The following is a 17933-nucleotide window of genomic DNA, read 5'->3' as shown; positions in this document are numbered from 1 at the left end:
TGCCAGTATTTCTGTGTCCGACCCATCTTCAGTGACGGCTGAGAAAGACCTCAGGTTTTTTCAACTGTTAACCGCAAAAAGATGGAATAGAAAGCTGATGGATGAATGGACATTTGAATACTCGCTAAAAGGCCCCCCCACCCCCGACGCTTCAAAGGCTGCATCTTCGTCTGATATTTTAGATGTGCTCCAATCTGTCAGTGTCACCAAGCGTCACTCAGTACCGTTCAACATCAGCTTCCTCTAAACTCAAACTTCAAGAAAGAATCTAATTGGATGCCAAGTTTGGCCCCTAAGCTATTTTCTTAAATTAAATCGATTTGCATTTTATGCATTGTTTCTCTTTATAAATAAACATGAATATTTGAAATATTTGTGGGGAATTTTATAAATGGAAAGATTCCACACTTGCATATAAACAAAGTGGGATTCTGAAATGTTTTATCGTRCTTTATCGTTTTACTTCCATTTCCTGAACCTCCAAATTTAGTCATCTTACAGCGACAAACATGAATAGATGACGCAAAAGTTTAGGATTGTGACAGGATCGTGCTAAGGAGAATGTTTTCTTTGGCAGGGAGAAGGAAAGCTAGTCAGAGTTAATATGAATATGGATGGAGCTAAATGCAGGGCAGCCAGGTCAGAGGCTGCAAAAGACTAGAGACGGGGGCAGATGTTCACCTTCTGCCAGGACAAAACTAAACACACAGCAAGAGCTACAACGGGACAGTTGGATCATTGCAGAGTGGACTGGCTAAAGTACAGATCTTAGTCCTATTGATGTTCGGTTTGGAGACTTGGAAGCTGATCAGAATGGGCAGAAATTTTAGCATCCAGATGTACAAATATGTACATCTGGACGCTTAAACAGACTGCAAGTTAAAAAAAAACTTGCAGYTGTAATTGCAACAAAATATGGCTCCAAGTAACAAATCTAGAAGGGCCTGAATACTGACACGCCATACGTTTCAGATTTTTATTTGGGAGGAAAGAATTTCAATGTAGAATTATGTTTCCACTGAAGTGGTCTTCAAACTTCTTTGTGTTGGTCTGTCACATAATCCACCAACTAAACACATCATGGGTTTTGTTTGTAACATGGATGTAATGAACCAAAAGTTAAAGGAGTCTGTACTTTTTTTTCTTACTTAAAAAAAAAATCACTTGGAATACTTATAATAAATTTACAATGTAAAATTCCTGACTTTATAACCGACTGGAAAAAAAAAAGTGGTTTCACATAGCAACCAGATTAACAATCTCACATTAACAATAAAAACAACAACAAACATTGATTTTGTGGAATCTTGCATAAGAATAAAAAATATGCAATAAAGAGCAGTCTAAAACTGCTGCACCATTCTGATGGTTTCTTGCATAAGATCACTTTATTTATGGGCATAAAGTAGCACAAATATAAGCTTGTTTTTTTTTCCCTTTTTTTAACAAAAATATTTAGAAATCAATTCGAGGCTCATTGTCTGTGGATTCTAGCAGAATAATATTTTAAGGCTTCATTTTAGCAAATTATGATTTTTATGGCTTACAGACAATAAAGCCTTRAATTTGAAAATTAAATTGAGATCAATAAATAGTAAAAGAAAAAAAAAWTWAWWMAGAAATGTCTAATGAAATGATGCCTAATAAAAACTGTCAAGATATAAACCTCTTCTACTTGTGTCAGAAGTCTATTCAACAAGCTTCTTTAGCTCTTCTTTTTTTTTAATGAAAGTCTTCTCATGATTCTGCATGCCACAACASGGCATAAACATGATACTTATGTATCAAATATTAGTTTTGTTTTATATAATAAAGACTCAAAATGTGCATAWCGTATCAACATGTTTCATTATTTAGCTGAATTAGTGAAAAAGCAACTTTTCAGTGACATCCAAATTCTTTGAGATGCACCTGTACATTCATCAAACCCCCAAAACAAAACTCACAATTCCACAATTTTTCAGAAACGTTTTGCCTTCTTTTTTTTTTTTTTTTAAGAACAGCATAAATGGGTCTATATTCTCCAGTACCATCTGCTTCCTTCTTATCCACTCCATTAGTCCAGCATTATAAAAACTGGGTATCTGTTAACTCTTAAATACTGCACAGTTTATCGCATGCTGTAAAGAAAAATCAAGACGCCATGTGCAACTCGTCAGCTGCCATTTCTAAAAAACCCATTTCCACCACAGGGGGGAGGATACAAATACACCGCTGTTACTGGACATAAAACGGACAGACTTTACAGACGGACAACAGATGTCTCATACAGAAGAGAGGGAAAGCACAGAGGGAATGAGACAGAATGGGAGCAGGGAGAAACTGTTGCCGTGAGAACGGCATGGGCTCTTTTTTTGTTTTGTTTGTGTGTTGCATTGAAAGGTCAATTCAGATGAAATGCTGTCCCCTGATAGATGGTAATATTTACAAAGCTGAACACAAGTGGATTTAATGCACATATTCATTTGTAGAGAACAGTTTCATATTTGCATGAACAGAGAGCATTTTTTTTAACCATAGAAACAAATGGAAAAAAAAAAAAGATAAGAAAGAGCAGCCAGATTTCTGCGAACGAGAAAAAGTTTCACATTTATTTAATATCAAACAGGAGTTGAATTAAATACCAGTTGATGATGGGCTCTTACAAAAGAAATAAAATTAACCTAATCAGTGCGGCAATGTCTTTTCACACTTCCCCAACCATGATCTTTTTCTTTTTTTAATTACTTAATAAATTAATTAGTGTCAAAGGATGAAACATTTTTGCAAAAGAATAAAAAAGAAAACCTGCAAAATCTGCAAAGGCATGGAAGGAAAGGAGTCAAAACTGAAAGTTTCTTTCAAGTCAAATAAATTACACGGGGATCCAATTCGTTCGTTCTAACGTTAAGTCTTTGCGTGGCCCGGTGTCAACAAATATACTACTGGCGAAAAACTCATCATTCGTAAAAAGCAAAAAACACTTCACAAGCAGAGATGTGAACATGGTTTCATATGAACTGATGTCTCAAAACTTCTTTTTTTTTTTTTCCTTTTTTTTAATATTCAAACATTCTACAACAAGTCAAGTGTGAGAGGGAAAAAAAGCACATTTCCAACAGTTTGATTAACCTTGTCTGAAGAATTTTAACATTGAAAGGGCATAACTACGGAATTCTTGCCRTTTCTTTTTTCTTTATCTTTTTTTTCACTTTGTCTTTTTGTTTTTACTTTTTACACTAGTGGTACAGCAAAATATATATATTTTTTCAGCTGTTACATGTACAACAGTTAATTGTGCAATAGAGAAAAATATAAGGCCTGAGTCTGAATTAGTGGTTTCTTAACTTTACAGTCCTGACGGTGTAAGTGGAGCCTCACTAGTTCTTGTTCTGCACTTCTCGACTTAAAAAGCACCCTGGTTCTGCAAAGTCCCCCAGGAATATGCCAAGAGCTTCATGGTTCTTTGCTTGGAGGTTTAAAATTTTTTTATTTAATCCCTTACTCTTCGATTTTTCTCTCAGTACGACAGAAACACCAGACTTATCTTTGAAACTGCGGCCTCTGTGTTATCCTCTGCACCTCATTAGTCCAGCAGCAGAGCAGCCGCAGCACCACATTTGTCTGGCCTCAGTTGGGTGTGTCTTGTGTGTAAATGAGATCTCTGTGCAAAAAAAAAAATTAAAGTCTTTCATTCCTATTCCCAATCCGGGGACTTTTCACTTCCTGTCYGAACAGGAAGGGCATGTGCGGAGCCAGGCCCACTAGGCTCTCTTGACATCACCAGAAAGCACCCAGCTGTTCAAACCTGTGCGACAGAGATGCCCAAACCCTGCATTCCCTCTCAGAGGCTGGTGATCAGTTGCATTTGTCCATCGCTCGGGGCGTCTCCGTCCTGCTCACAGTCCTCAGTGCTGGGCGAGATGATGCACCCATCGCTGGTGCCTCGGTTTATGTGGTAGTAGGACAGCGGCTGCGGAGCGTCGCCGAGCTCGGGCATGCTCTTGTGATACGCATCCTCGCCTTCGCTGTGAGGTGAGGGAGAGAGCTCCTCCTCTTCCTCCCCCTCCTCCGGCGGGTACGGCGAAGCTGAYGGCGACGGAGAGTCTCTCAGATTTGGCATGCTGGTATACAGAGAGTCTCTATTGTTGCTGGGTGACTGGGAGCCCATGTCCTCCACTGCGGTAACAGTCTCGGAGCCATGGCCGCTGTGGCCCTCCAGGCGCCTGGGAGCCTTCTGGGCGCTGTAGAGTAGAGAGTGAGTCCTTTGGGGAAGGAGGGGGGCCTCCAGCACCTCCTTGTGGTGRGGGTGCAGGAGCAGCTCCAGGGTGGTGTGGCCTCCTCTTCCACCACCTCTCTGCGGGGATGAGGCCTCCGTGTGGTCTGCCACGATGGCATCATCCTCGCTCCCGCTCCCACCCCCTCCTTGGTCCACAGTCACCCTGGTGTGGGGAGGCGGCGCACGGTCCCTCTCTCTTGGGGTGCTGCGAGCTTTAGGGGCCCCGCGGGGCCTGAGGTTGTTGTGGACAATCTCGGATATGATCATTTTCTCAAATGCGGCGTCATCCAGGTTGAGGCCCCCCAGGTCACCAGGGGCTCGAACACCCACGGCTTCGTAGTCATCGTCGCGCAGGGAGTAGCTGTTGTTGAAATTGCCGTTGAGGGGGAGGGTGTCCATGGCGCTGATGTCCCTGCTGTTGCTGAGGGAGTGCTGTCCTAGAACGAAAGGCGGAAAAGCAGGTAAGATATAATTTCATTCATGTCAAGAAAGAAAACCACCACACCATCCACATATGAAGGGTCTTGCAAACATATTCATAGCCCCTGAACTTGTGTRCATGTTGTTGTGTAGAGGCAMAATCAATCAGTCTTTTGGTATTTTAYGTGATAGACCAACACAATGTGGAGAATTGAAGCTATAARGCCTTGTCTCTATCCAGTTTGGCATATCTAGATGRACATTTTTTGCCTATTTCTTCATGAAACATATCAGAACATCCATTTTCAWGTCTTTTCACAGGTTCCTAATTGGATTTAGATCTGGACTTTACRGCACAAATACACCACAKCATGATGTTGCCACCACCGTGTTTCACTAACGTAATGGTGTATTCAGAGAGTTGTGCAATGTCAGGGTTCTGCTTATGCATGTAGGTGGTAAAGTTAAATTTTGATCCCTGCTGACCAGAGCATGTTTGCTCCCCCACCCCRAATCTCCTAAAGGTCAGGATGCACAAATAACATTTTTCCTGCTCACATATTTTCCACCAGAGCTGTTGATCTCTGCAGCTTCTCCACGGTAAGCACTGGCTTCCTGGTTGCTTCTCTGATTAATGCTCTCCTTGCCTTGCCTGTCAGTGTGGATGGACAGCTATGTCCAGGTGTGTTTGCAGTAGAATCATACTCTCTATTTTCAGATGATGGATTGAACAGAGCGCCGTGAGACGCTCGCAGCTTGAGATTTTGTTCTATAACCTAACTCTGCTTTAAGATCCCCCCTACAATTTTATCCCTGACCTTTCTGATGCGTTCCTTTGTATCTAATTGTTTGCACTGGATTTTATTAAGTAAAATCAAAGTAAAGGTACAAGTAAAAATGTGCTGCTTAGTTAAAAAGCTGTCTAATTTTCTTCAGCTTCACAGTTATGAGCTGCTTTGTGTTGGTCTAGCAAATAAAATCCCAATATGCATTGGAATTTATAATTAGGACATGACAAAAATTTTAAAAGTTCAAGAGATGTTAATATTTTTGCAAAGCACTCCAGCTGATACTGCTCAGGACACTTTAAAGTTTTGCTTTTTGATCTGAGGTTTGATTTTAATTTCATGTAAGTGCGACAACATGAAAYTCAAAGGGGAACCAATTATCTTCCCACCATGCTCGTCCTCATTAGAGAYGACGTTCTCGGGCCAATATAAGAAATTATCCTGAACAATATTGGAAGAATGAGACCAAAGAATGACTTAAAACTTAAAACAACAACATACACCAAAGTAGCTCATGACCAGGTAACATCACAGCAGCAAAAACGGCTGAAAAATAGGTGATGCGCATAACCCAAGTAGATGAAAACGAGGGGATGAGAAAATGTGTCATCCACAATGAATAAAACATTCCACCTGGTAAAAGAAGGCAAGACTAGAGTGTAATGTCAAACACAGATGGCCAGCCACCTCTTTTACGCCGGGGGCCCCATGAGAACAGCGGCAGGCCCCCTCACAGCATGAAACACAGACACCGTGCAATGACTCACTTTGCCACCACTCACATCAAGTGTGTCTGCTCAGGCTATCAGGCCTAAGAACAGCTGATTTGCAAACAACAACAACAACAACAACAAAAAAGGAAAACAGATGCTCTTTCAATTGCAGCAGAAATAACAAAATTAGTGAAATAAGACAAAAGTGGAAGCTTGTAACATTCAACCTGGATTCAGCTGYGTCCTTCAAACCGCAAGTTGATTTTTCTTTCAAGTGTTTAAGTTGAATGGAAACATGCGTGTATTTGTTCGCCAGATTGAGAAGTAAAAGCCAGAAAAAAACAACTGAATCCAGGGACTCTGCAGGTGAAAAGATTCAGCGGCAAGCATATGTACAGCCTGTGTCAGAACTTTACGTACACTTATCTCYGACATGAATTTTAAATTCATTTTGGGGCTTTTAATGACGTTATTAAAAACATTTTTGGGGGAGAAGAATGAATGTAGAAGAAACAACTTCGGGGAATTAAAGAAAACAAAAAAAAACAGAAATTTATTATGGACTATGGTATGCACACAGGCTCAAAACTGCATATCCAGGTTCAAATACGTACAGACACCCCTACTGATGTTCAAACTACTGTCCCTCAGGAAGTTGCAGAGAAACCACACAGTTTTTTGTAGCCACCAGCAAGCTCCTGGCAAAATTCTGACTGGATGTTTGAACACGGTTCTTAGCAGAGTTGGTAGAGCTAATTTAAAGTGGTTAGTTTCCTGGCACACAGCGAGCTTTAACGCATAAGACCATACATTTTCAACAGGGTTGAGTTTGGGGAATTCCAGAAGGCAAAAACTAGAGTGTTCATCCTTCCTAAAGCCAGTTTTGATGCATGTTTGGGGTCGCTGACCAGATGGAAGATATAACTGAGACCAAGTTTTCACTTTTGACCAGAACTAWTATCTYCGACGAAAGAAACAGAGTGCAAGAGCAAGCCAGAACTCAATTTAAACCCGTTATAACAGCATGCTGATGGAACACCAGTGCCCAACATCCTCTGACTTGTAAATTGAAATATTTAGCCTCCATGAGAAAAAGGATGCTTTGAGGCTTTCTAGTCTAAGATAACTGTGCCAACTGTCAGGTGTGCAATTTGTTATGCTGCCTGTGGTACTTGGACTCTTGTAAAATGGGTGGAAAATAGGAAGAAAAGGACTTCCTGCAAACTTTTCCACAAGAAAATGATTCCAAAAACTAATAAAAATGGTTTTGGAATATATAAAGTAGGTAAACATCAGCCTTTTGGAATAGTCTGTACTGCAACCCCATTGAAAATTTGAGTACTACAGCTGGTTCCAAGGCAGAAGGAAAATGCACCCATTTAAATTAGCTTTACTGTATTTAAACCTCCCACGGTCTTAAGAGATGGGTCACTTAGACCCCACAAGKTTTTTTATGTGTGGTTTAGGAAACTGACGGTCTGAAGGTAGAACTCCTCTTTCCCAGCTGTCTGACCATGACATTTCTAATGCCCCTCCTGAGCGTTTTGATAAGATCTGGGAGGGTTAAAAAGAAGTGCTGTCAATATTCAACCAACAGCTATGCCACAAGCTTGCTGAAGACTACATTTAACCGAATGTAGGTAGAGATGTAGGGATATATTTGAGTCTGTATGAATATWTTTTTTTTCCCTGTGTAAGTTACAGAAAAAAAAACAATATTTTAATCGTTTTCAAAACTCACTGAAGTTATTTGTCACATAAACACTAAACCCTGAAAAAAATGTGTTAAATGCAAAAGCCCAAAATATTATTCAGGTTGATGAATAATATTTGGGCTCCGTATAAATAATAAAAAAAAAAACACAAAACAAAATAAAACATCAGCAAGAGACTTCTTAGATAAAACGAGTTTGTCCCGCTTCTATACGAACAATGTAGAACATATACAAATTACCAAAAATGACTCTGGTTTTCCACAGGCTGCATCTGAATTATAGTGTAAGTGYTAAAGATTGAAGTGGAAGTGCCTCGTTCGCTTTTAGGAGGACTTAATGTGATTGAAGTGTTGGGTTTTTATCGTTTCAGGCGAACAAAAGGACAGCGTGTCAGTGTCAAGTCTCAACTGAGCTAATCAGAAAATGAATTCAAATAACCAAAAATAAGTTAAAAAGCAAAAAAAGTATTTTATGGAAAGTGCCAAAAAAGTACAGAGAGTAAAGAGTAAGGTGACTGTGGACCAGCCCTTATTAACTTTAATGGGGGGTTGTCTGAGATCTCAAATTATACCCATCGCTTTCAGATTACACTTACGCTATTTTGAGGTTGTGGCTTGAGGGTGCAGCTGTAAATTTTATGTACTGTTCATTGGACATTGCACAGTTTAACCATGAGACATTTCTGGAATATCCCTCACTTGATCAGCTGGGCGTCAGTAGCAGATTTTGATTGAGCAACAAAAGGCAGTTGCCCAGGGCGGCATCAGAAGGGATCATACGAGCAGCGAGAAAGTGGAGTGCTGATAAAGGTTCTCAGCCAGGCCTGCATTTATGCAAGAACTTATCCAGAGCGGCTCAATAAAAGTAGTTAAAATAACCTAATTGTATTAACTTGTGAGGATACTGAACTAGTTTCAAGGTATTTTGTTGCTGATTTAGTTAATCGTCTGGATTCAGGACAGTTTATTGCGAGTTGAATATATTTTGTTCCTGGCAAACAAAAGAAAAAAAATGGTAAGATCTTGAATTTAAACATGCATGTCAAAAAAATACACAAAGTAAAAAAATAAAATGTATATATATATATATATATATATATATTCTAGAATGAGTAAAATAATTAAGTGCAAAGAGCAAAATGCAAGTCAAGGTCGGGGTGCTGGTGGCTGTGGGGGTTTTCAAACTTGTGTCTGGATAGACTTTGCTTCAAAATGTACATTTATCTTTGCATGCAACCTGGACTTTTATTTATTTATTTTTACTGCAGACAGGTATTGTCTACCGGGAAAGGGAGGGAAATGATGTGAACAGAATTCAACTGGACATGGCGACAGCTGCACTCTGGGAAACGTTCCAGCAGAGATTCATTCAATATGCTCTCTCTTTCCAGTTTTTACTGCATCAGACGAACATCTGCAGAATATTACTTTGTATTAATACACTTATAATGGAGGACAGGCTCATCCTTTTCCAGGAGCTAAGTGTAATGACTATAGCAGGCAAACTTAGTATACGCCTGTGTTGAGCTTGACAGCTTCTCTCTATGCGTATTTCATTTTTGGCTGGTGATCTTYGCGCCAGGTTTTGACATTTGTGTGTTACGCCGCTGCAGCTCCCTTAACGTTATTTTCCATATGTTAAATCCTAGACTCCCCCCCCCCGTTTATAAGCATGTGAACTATTTCTTTTGTTTTGCCTGTGTGTTTGAACACAAATAACAACAGAGGATAGCCTCAGGAGGAGGGGAAAAAATAAAAAGTGTGTAAGGCAAGGATTTATGCTCACACACTSAGAATTACCCGGTAATTAAATATTCCCTCTTTTTATCTGTCTCCTGTGCGCCAGAGTTAAAATGCAATTATTCTACACAGATTAGGCAGGTAAACATTTTAGGGATAGAAAACAGCAGCTAAGTTATGCACCTGAGCTGCTTGGCTGCAGAGGAACTCACCTCAATAAAAACTAAATTAATCAATTTTGAAAAAAAAAAAAAACAAACAAAAAAAATGTAATCAAAAAGTGCATCTGGTTTTCAGTAGTTCAGCAGTGGCTCGGTCCAAGCTCTGCTTCATTAGTTCTATGCATGAAGTGCGCATTGTGCTGCCAGCTAGCTCGCAGCACAAAACAACAGAGACTGGAGCAGGTTAATCGGCACAGCCGCTCCGTACACACTTTTGCCATTCTGCCGCCTTGTGTATTCCCTTTTTATCATCAAGTGCCTGTGAAATAACAGAGGCCTGTAACTTTGCCCGCATTGCGTCACGAGCTTCTGTTTTTTTCCTCCTCTGATTGGGCTTCTTTCACTCTGCAAGAGAGGAAGTAGGTCACAATGCACAGCGCTGTTCCAAATCAGGTTTCGTCTTCGGAAAAATGTCGAGATTTCAATAAGTTGTCACTGTGTGACGACGCCCAATGCTCCATAAATGAAATATCCACGTTGGTGGATAATAAAAGGTTTATGATAGGGAACTCAGTGGATGCCTGAATGTTAGCTGGGTGGATGGAGGCCAACAGATGGGTGGGTGGATAATGGACAAACCAATGGATGGGTGGATGAATGGGAACTGAATGATGGGCAAACAAATCTTCACTAATCTAATCCCATTTTTTCCCCAGACTGCCCTTGGATATTTTACTTGTCAGGTGGCGAAAACAAAATATATGTATACGCATATATAAATAATCTGGACTAATATGCTGCAGCTGTGTTCACCAAAAACAAATTCCCACATGACTTCTAAGTAGACCAGATAAGAATACTCTGATGTTGAGCTCCATTATAAAAAAGGGAAAACTAGGTAACGATAAATAAAACACTTAGAAGATGCGAGCCATGAAGGACGAAAGGTAGAGTCTGTATAATTAGTTTGAACATGTTCAGTTATGCCATGTCACAGTCTCAGTCTCCACTGCTTTCACATATAAAAAAGAAAAATAGAAAAATCCAACATACTTCATGGAACAGTTTGGCATTTTGAGAAGAATTTGTTTTCTGGCAGGGAGACGGATGAGAAAAGTGACATCACTCTCAAGATTCGTCTGTTGAATATGAAGCTGCAGAGACTAAAATAGCATAYAGAATAAAGGCTGTTAACCAGGCAACACGGCCCAGCTGCAGCCACCTTTACTGCTCCCTAATTAACACTTGATATCAGGATCATTTATTAATTGCACAAGTATGTGCAATGTATAAAAAAGACAACTTCCTGCTGGAATAATTCCTCTGGCAAAGGCCGTTAACTTTCTTTTCTCTCTCTCTCTCTCTTTCTCTCTCGCTCTCGTTCTCTCTTAGTTGGTTGCCTGGGAACAGCTCYGCTCCAAGACTGGCAGATAACCCACCCCAAAATGGCAAATTGTTGTTTTCCAATGGCTTAAACAAATGAGATATAAAGTGTTAATTAGTGCGCTTTTAAGGTCCTGATAGGCTGATTTTGTTATTGAGGCTGCTTCGCCTGATGTTCCAGCTCGCTGTTAAACCCTAACAACCTGTTGTTTTTACACAAATAGGATAAAACATGTTAATTATTGAGCCTCGGAAGTGCTGGTAGGTGTACTTTGAAACCAGAGCCAGGTTTTCACTCTTCACGCTTAAAAAAATAAAGAGCTGGCTGTAGCTTTAACAGACTCGACATGAAAGTGGTTGCAATCTGTCTCTTTTTCCAGAAAGGGGAACACTTCTCAAAATGTCGCATGTGTGCTTTCGAAACAACCAAAAAATCTGTGCAAAGACAAAGAGAAGAAGTGAGGTGGCAGGGGTAGAGGATGTGCACCTGGGGAGTGAAAGGCCGGAGGAGAGGGGGTGTTGCACACCACCGTTTCAGCCAGGAGGTTGTTATAGGGGTTAGTGTCGTGGGTTCGGAGGAGGGGGTTAGTTAGGAGGTAGTTGCCAGTCATCCCTGCAATAAACAGGAAGAAGAGACAGAAAAAAGGGGAAAGAATTAGGAGGTGAAAACAGTAGAGGAAGTGAGCTCAAGGTTGCATGTTCTTAGGGTTTTTGCGGGATCGCGTCGGGTAGATTCCATAAACAAACACTGATACTCGCTGTGCGGAACCTTTCGCCGCAGAAGATTTACGGCCTCTGCTCCGTCTGTGCAGCGGACGGAGCAGCCGCGGAAACGCTGGTCAAGGCGTGCCGTTACTCAAACAGCTCGCCGATGCAGCTGACAAACAGCATTATAGGGACAAGTGTTGACCAAAGCCTGGCAACATAATCAGCTGCAATGTTTATGCGAGGCAGATTCATCCAAACAAACTCATCCATTCGAGACAGCAGACGAAACATATCCATGCGGCCTACCACAAATAACACAGTATCCTCATCAACCATCATGCGCTTTTCTAAGCTCTCGGGAATGCAACAACACATCCGAAGTTATTAGAATGAATCGCTGAGAAACTCTGTATTGGCAAGGATCGCTGTAAAAAAAAAAAAAAAAAAAAAAAAAAGTGCTGAGCTGAAGCCAAATCTGTATTGGCAGAGTCCGGTTCCTGGGTTTCATAATGCTGGAATAATTCCCAAAGCTTGCTCTGACCCCCATTCGACTTTGCTCCTCTCCGTCCTCTTCTTCTACCTTCAAAGTCACTTTGGGATGACAGTATCTTTAGTCCTGATCTATAACATGATAAACTTCACAACAAAGCGATAAACCGCTTTTCTACATTTTGTTCTGTTGCAACTTTTAACAAAATAGTTTTTTTCATTAAACTGTAGTATGCATCTGAATTCGGCTGTAGTGGCAGCGATGCTGTAAGTCTTGACTAGCTTTGCAAATTTAGAGACTGAATCTCYATCTTCCTATCAGCTCTGCTTAATAAACGCATCCCCACATTATGATGCTGCCACTACCATGTTTCACACCGACGTTGGTCTCCTAAGAGTCATGTGGAGTTTCATACAACCACAGATTTTCCATGAGGGCTCGAAAGGTACATTTTGGACTCATTTGACCAGATCACCTTATTCCACATGCTGACTGTGTGGGTTACTTGGCTTTTCTTCATCAGTGGAGTTTGTCTTGATCCTCTTTTGGCCCAAACAACTAATATCTGTCCTGTCGGTGTATTCTCCCACTCAAAAAGTGGGTCTCTGCAGCTCCTCCAGTTACCATTAGCATTTTGGATGTTTTTCTGATTAAATTCTTCCTTGCCCTTGGTATGTTTTCACTTCTACCTATTGAGTTGTTCCCTTTTTGTGATGTTTTTTTAACCTAACCCTACCTTGAACATCTCCACATCTTTATCCCTGACTTGACATGTTCTTAAATATGCTGTTTGTTCAGTGAAGTTCTCAAACAAAGCTTTAAAGGGCAGAACAACCTCATTCACACTAGAACTGAACTATATAAAAATTATATAGTGGATGTTTAACAGGACTTTTTTTTTTTTTTGGAATAAATGCATGCAACACTTTTCAGAGTTTTAGTTGAAAAGAAAATTGTATCATTTTCTTTCTGCTTCACAATTTTACCCAACTTTGGCTTGGTCTAACAACACATTAATACACACACACACACACGCACACACACACACACACTTGTAGTTGTAATGTGACAAAACGAAAAAGGGTCTCTAGGAGGGGAGGCACTGCAAATATATTATTATTTGTCTGTTTCTTTCCATTTATTTAGTCCAAGCGAGCAGAGACAAGTGAGAAAATGCTGCAAAGCTTTGAGCGTTTAATGCATCTGATTGTTCGTTTGGAGAAAAGCGGCATGAAATCGGGCCTTATCTCCCTCTCCCCTCAGTCAGCACGAAGCGATGCAGGCTGCATCCATTGAAGTGTTTACTGTTAATTCAGAGCTTCATCACAAAGAGAACAGAGCTCGTGTCTCGTCTGGTGATGACGGAGGCAGCAGTTGCTTACCCTGGTTGAGCGTGGAGGTGCTGTTTATGTCGCCTGAGATGAAGGAGGACTCCGACTGCTTTCTCACAGTGTCGTTCCACATCCGCCTGATGCGGCTCTGCGTTGACAAAAAAAAAAAAAAAAAAGCAGCCGCTGATTAGTGCTCAACATGGCGCTGTAATGTTTCAAGGCTTCTGGTCCCCAGGCCTGAGTGGCTGTGTGGTTTTGTGATTCAGACCATACTCTCTATAAATTAGGATCTAATTGACGCGCTAGCTGATGACATGTTTGTGTATCACAAAGCTCCACAACATGCTATTGATTCGACTGCTCCCTAAAATTGGAGCCACTGAGAATCTTACGGTTTGTAATTTGACTCTGAGCTGCTCTCTTCTGCTCCGAGCAGCGAGAGCAGAGGCAGCCACCGAATTCCCAGCGGCGCTCCCTAAATGAGACCTCACAAAGTCTTTGGAGCAGATAWCATAAGTGGGATAAGCAGCAATTCTTTCCCACAGGGTGCCCATGTTTTAAGTTCAGAGCAGATGCTTTTCAGAAAATCATATATATATATATATAAAAAAAAAAATAATAATATAAGGTTGGAGAAATCAAGCGAAATTGCCACAGTTTAAAACTTGCTTTGATGCGTGTTGTATTCATTAACGTTGGGGAAGTTATTCACAATTTCCATAACCTTCAAATTTTTTTATTTGTACTTTGCTTTTTAAGTTGATCAGTGAATCTAACCCCCCCCCCACAAAAAAAAACAAAAAAAACAGAGAGCCAAACATTTTTCGGCCTCTCTTTAAAGTGAGAAATGAGGACGCATAAAATAACATAGCCTTATGTTGCTATACTTCTCACTAAGAAGAATGGCTAGGGAGGAGGTAAAAGACCTGCAAAGTTTACAGAGTAAGCAGAATCTAGTGTAGAACCTTTAGGTGCCATCTAAAATTAAATGGAGGTCTGAGATTGATGTCAAAAAACAGCCATAGGTCTCATATGAAACGCCACTTTTAGAAAAGCGCTTGATGCCCAGTGCACAACATGGTGGGAGACCAGTAATGCTGTGGGTCTGTATCTTACCCAAAGCATCTGAGATTCTTAGTACGACTAAAGATCTCAGATACTTTAGACCTTAGTACCACCGGAATTTTTGAAATATAATAATAACATTTGGTCAAATCAGTACACAAGCTCACACACAAGACCTTGTRTGCCGACCTCAGTCCGCAGACTTTAATCGAGTAGAAAAGTTGTTGCGGGAGCTGAAAGGAAGAGAACAAAAGGCCTTAAGGCTTTTTAAACAGCTTTAACAGAGGTCCCAGTCAGTATGGAGGGAGCTTTACTCTGGTTCAATATTTGTAAAACAAGCTAATTGATCCAAATGTGAGAGATTTTCCTAATGCTAAATATAATCTACGGCTCAACAATCAGAAAGGAGATGTAATTATATTAATAYGTATTGGCTTTATGAACGAAACTGAGCTGCATGCTTTGTTGTTCACATAACTAAACAAAGTGTAAAAATGACAAACGGTTTAACCTATCTATAAAATTSTGACATGTGTATTTCTTGCTTGATCTGACTTGTGTAACCAAATAAACCATCTTACATGTTTTGCACAGCATCGTAACAGTCGTGGCTGTAATTTGTTTCCGAATATATCTACTCGCGTCATTATTTTGACAAGCTCGGCTGACAGACGATGGCGACTGCTTTCTGAAAATGTGTAAATCTTTCACTCGTTATCTGGCTGAGAGGCATTTCCTTCTGTCAGACTCTGATCGTAAAAAATGCCTCGCCTTCACGAGGACTTCAAAAGATATTAGATTTAGAAAATAACCAAGAGCATTTTTTTTTATTACTTTTAAACACATCTTGTTGTGTCCTACATGGGTTTTCTCAATAATCACAATAAATACTACTAAACTTTTTTTTTTCTGTATTAAATTTCTTCAACCAGACAGAGATACAAAAGCATTAAAAGARCACAAATATTAAAGAGAAAAGCAAACACGATGCTGGCAGAAGCTGGGAAGAGAGTCGTTATGGATCCTGTACCGAGACAAGCTGAAAGCTCACTCAGCGAGCAAGAAGCCATTGCTCCGAAAGCAGCATGAAAAGACAGATTACAGTTTGCAAAATGCACTTGAGCGAAAAGAAATGAATTTTTGAAGGCATTTCCGGTTGTCCCTAAAATTTGGAAAAATGTAAGTGTTTGAAGTATTTCACTAAAATTGGAGTATTTGGCTATGATGACCATTGCTACATTTGGAGAGAAAACAGGGATGCTTGCAAGACCAAAATCATCCTTCAAACAGTAAAGTATTGGGCAAAACAAGTCACAGAATATAGTTTACATTTATCTTTATARGAGTAGAAGTGTATTGCAATTTCAAACATGCAAAGAACTGTAGGAACAAACCATTTTATTTAGGTATTATGCATGCARGTTGCTCAACACATGGTGCTTAAGTAGCATTTGCTGACCCTTGTTTAATGCAGCATAACGAAGTTTTAGAAGGTAAAAGTCAATCTTAATTGGAATGTTATTTATGTTTGCAAAAGCAGAAATATCACTGTTGAGTTAAATATTTCACTATTTAGTCAAGTCATATTGTTACCATGGCGTTCATCAATAATAACATTTTTGCAGTAGAGTAAAAAGGTCTTCAAACCTCACTAAGTTCCACCAGTTCTGTCAGGAGGAAAGGGCCAAAATGCCAGCAAACTATCGAGWGAAAGCTTGCAGAGGGAAATCCAGAATGTTCCTAACCCAAGTCATACAGMTTAAAAGGCAATCCTATCAAATATTAAAGTTATGTATGACATCTTCTGAATTTRGAGGTTTAGTATTTTGCCATTTATRAAGTATAAGAAACTAACTGACATAAACTAGGAAACATTTAGTCAATGAGGAAAAAGAAAGTGCATGGTGTATGTAACCATGTGCTTTCAACTGAAGTCACACGTGAGAAAAARGCCTCAACACTTGAAGGTTAAGTGACTATTGGTTTAAACCTTTCAGCTGGATTTGTTGACATAAAAATGTAGCAAAATAACTCAACATGTTCTTCAAAAAAGCAAAAAAAGATCAAGAAAAAAACAGCCGCTGAAATATTGCTGAAATCCTCACAGACATCTTTTCGTAGCTTAAACTCTTGCTTGCTTCCCGTTGGCCTACCTGTGTAGCAGAGGAGTAGCGGGCTGTGGATCGAGACGTGGCTGCCTTGGCCGAGCTGTGGGAACTCTCAGAAGGCAGAGCGCCACAGCACTGGGACTGATGGAAACATTTGCTGTACTCCTTCCGGACCTGCAGAGCAGCAAAAAGATTAGGACAAACTGAACACACGGACATAGAGTTTGACACATCCGCCTCTCCTCGGGGAGAGGTGCAAATCCCAAATCTTTATCTACTGGCAGCCAGCCGACAGCAGTTTAAATGCCAAACCTTCAAGAACTGGGATGACAGGAAACCTGTAACACGCTACAAATTAAAGCCTCCCCTCGAATATCTGTTTTGCKTAAGTGGGAAAAATATTTGTGARAATATAAATTATCCACATTGGAGAATGAGTGTGTTGGGCTTAAATTAAGTGAAATTTGGAGTTAAATGGGAAAACATGTAATCTGTTACTTATCTGCAAGCTATGATTTGACCCACTTAAAATTCCTTCTCGTATAATAAAATGTATATGTAGCCAATACATTTTTTWAACTAGTAAAATTCTGAACAATTGTGACATTCGCATTTATTTGCATAAAGCTCTCTTTAGTTTGATACCTTTAAATAAAATTGTGTTTAACCTACTGCGGCCAGATGCGACTGGGTAGCTGTAACTACTCAGTAACTCTGGAGATCCGCAACCGAGGTGGAAAACAAGACTAATGTCAATCCACAGATCTGTCAAGAAAAAGCTGTTGTTGAAGCAAAGCCATAAGGAATCAGACCTACAGTTATGTAAAGGTGGAAAAAAACAAAAAAAACCAAAAACATTCTCTGGTGAGTTGAGACTAAGAAACACGACTCAAGCAATATTACAGCATAAGCAATATACTGGTAAAAAATGACAAACAGTTGTTATTTGCATTTTATTCCCTCCTGTCTTGAGCTGTACGTCAAGGTCTCTGTACCTTCATATGAGAGGAGTGGGCATCTACTACAGAGACTATCAAATAGGCTCCATTTTATA

General features: G+C 40.1%; 1 protein-coding gene across 1 annotated transcript in view; it reads right to left on the bottom strand.

Annotated features, from left to right (window-relative positions):
* Positions 1–2570: 2570 nt before the first annotated feature.
* The window catches only part of adgrl2b.1 (adhesion G protein-coupled receptor L2b, tandem duplicate 1), a 124795-nt gene continuing 109432 nt past the window's right edge, over positions 2571–17933 (bottom strand). The window contains exons 19-22 of the mRNA XM_017309888.1: positions 16925–17053; positions 13758–13854; positions 11665–11790; positions 2571–4695 (exon numbers count right to left, since the gene is read on the bottom strand). Coding sequence (XP_017165377.1) covers positions 3824–4695; positions 11665–11790; positions 13758–13854; positions 16925–17053 — 1224 coding nt within the window. The 3' untranslated portion in view covers positions 2571–3823. The remainder of the gene's footprint in view (positions 4696–11664; positions 11791–13757; positions 13855–16924; positions 17054–17933) is intronic.

The sequence above is a fragment of the Poecilia reticulata genome, linkage group LG17, assembly GCF_000633615.1.
Source record: "Poecilia reticulata strain Guanapo linkage group LG17, Guppy_female_1.0+MT, whole genome shotgun sequence".
NCBI lineage: Eukaryota > Metazoa > Chordata > Actinopteri > Cyprinodontiformes > Poeciliidae > Poecilia > Poecilia reticulata.
The sequence above is the reverse complement of the archived record's forward strand: the minus strand, read 5'-3'. Positions and strand labels throughout refer to the sequence as shown.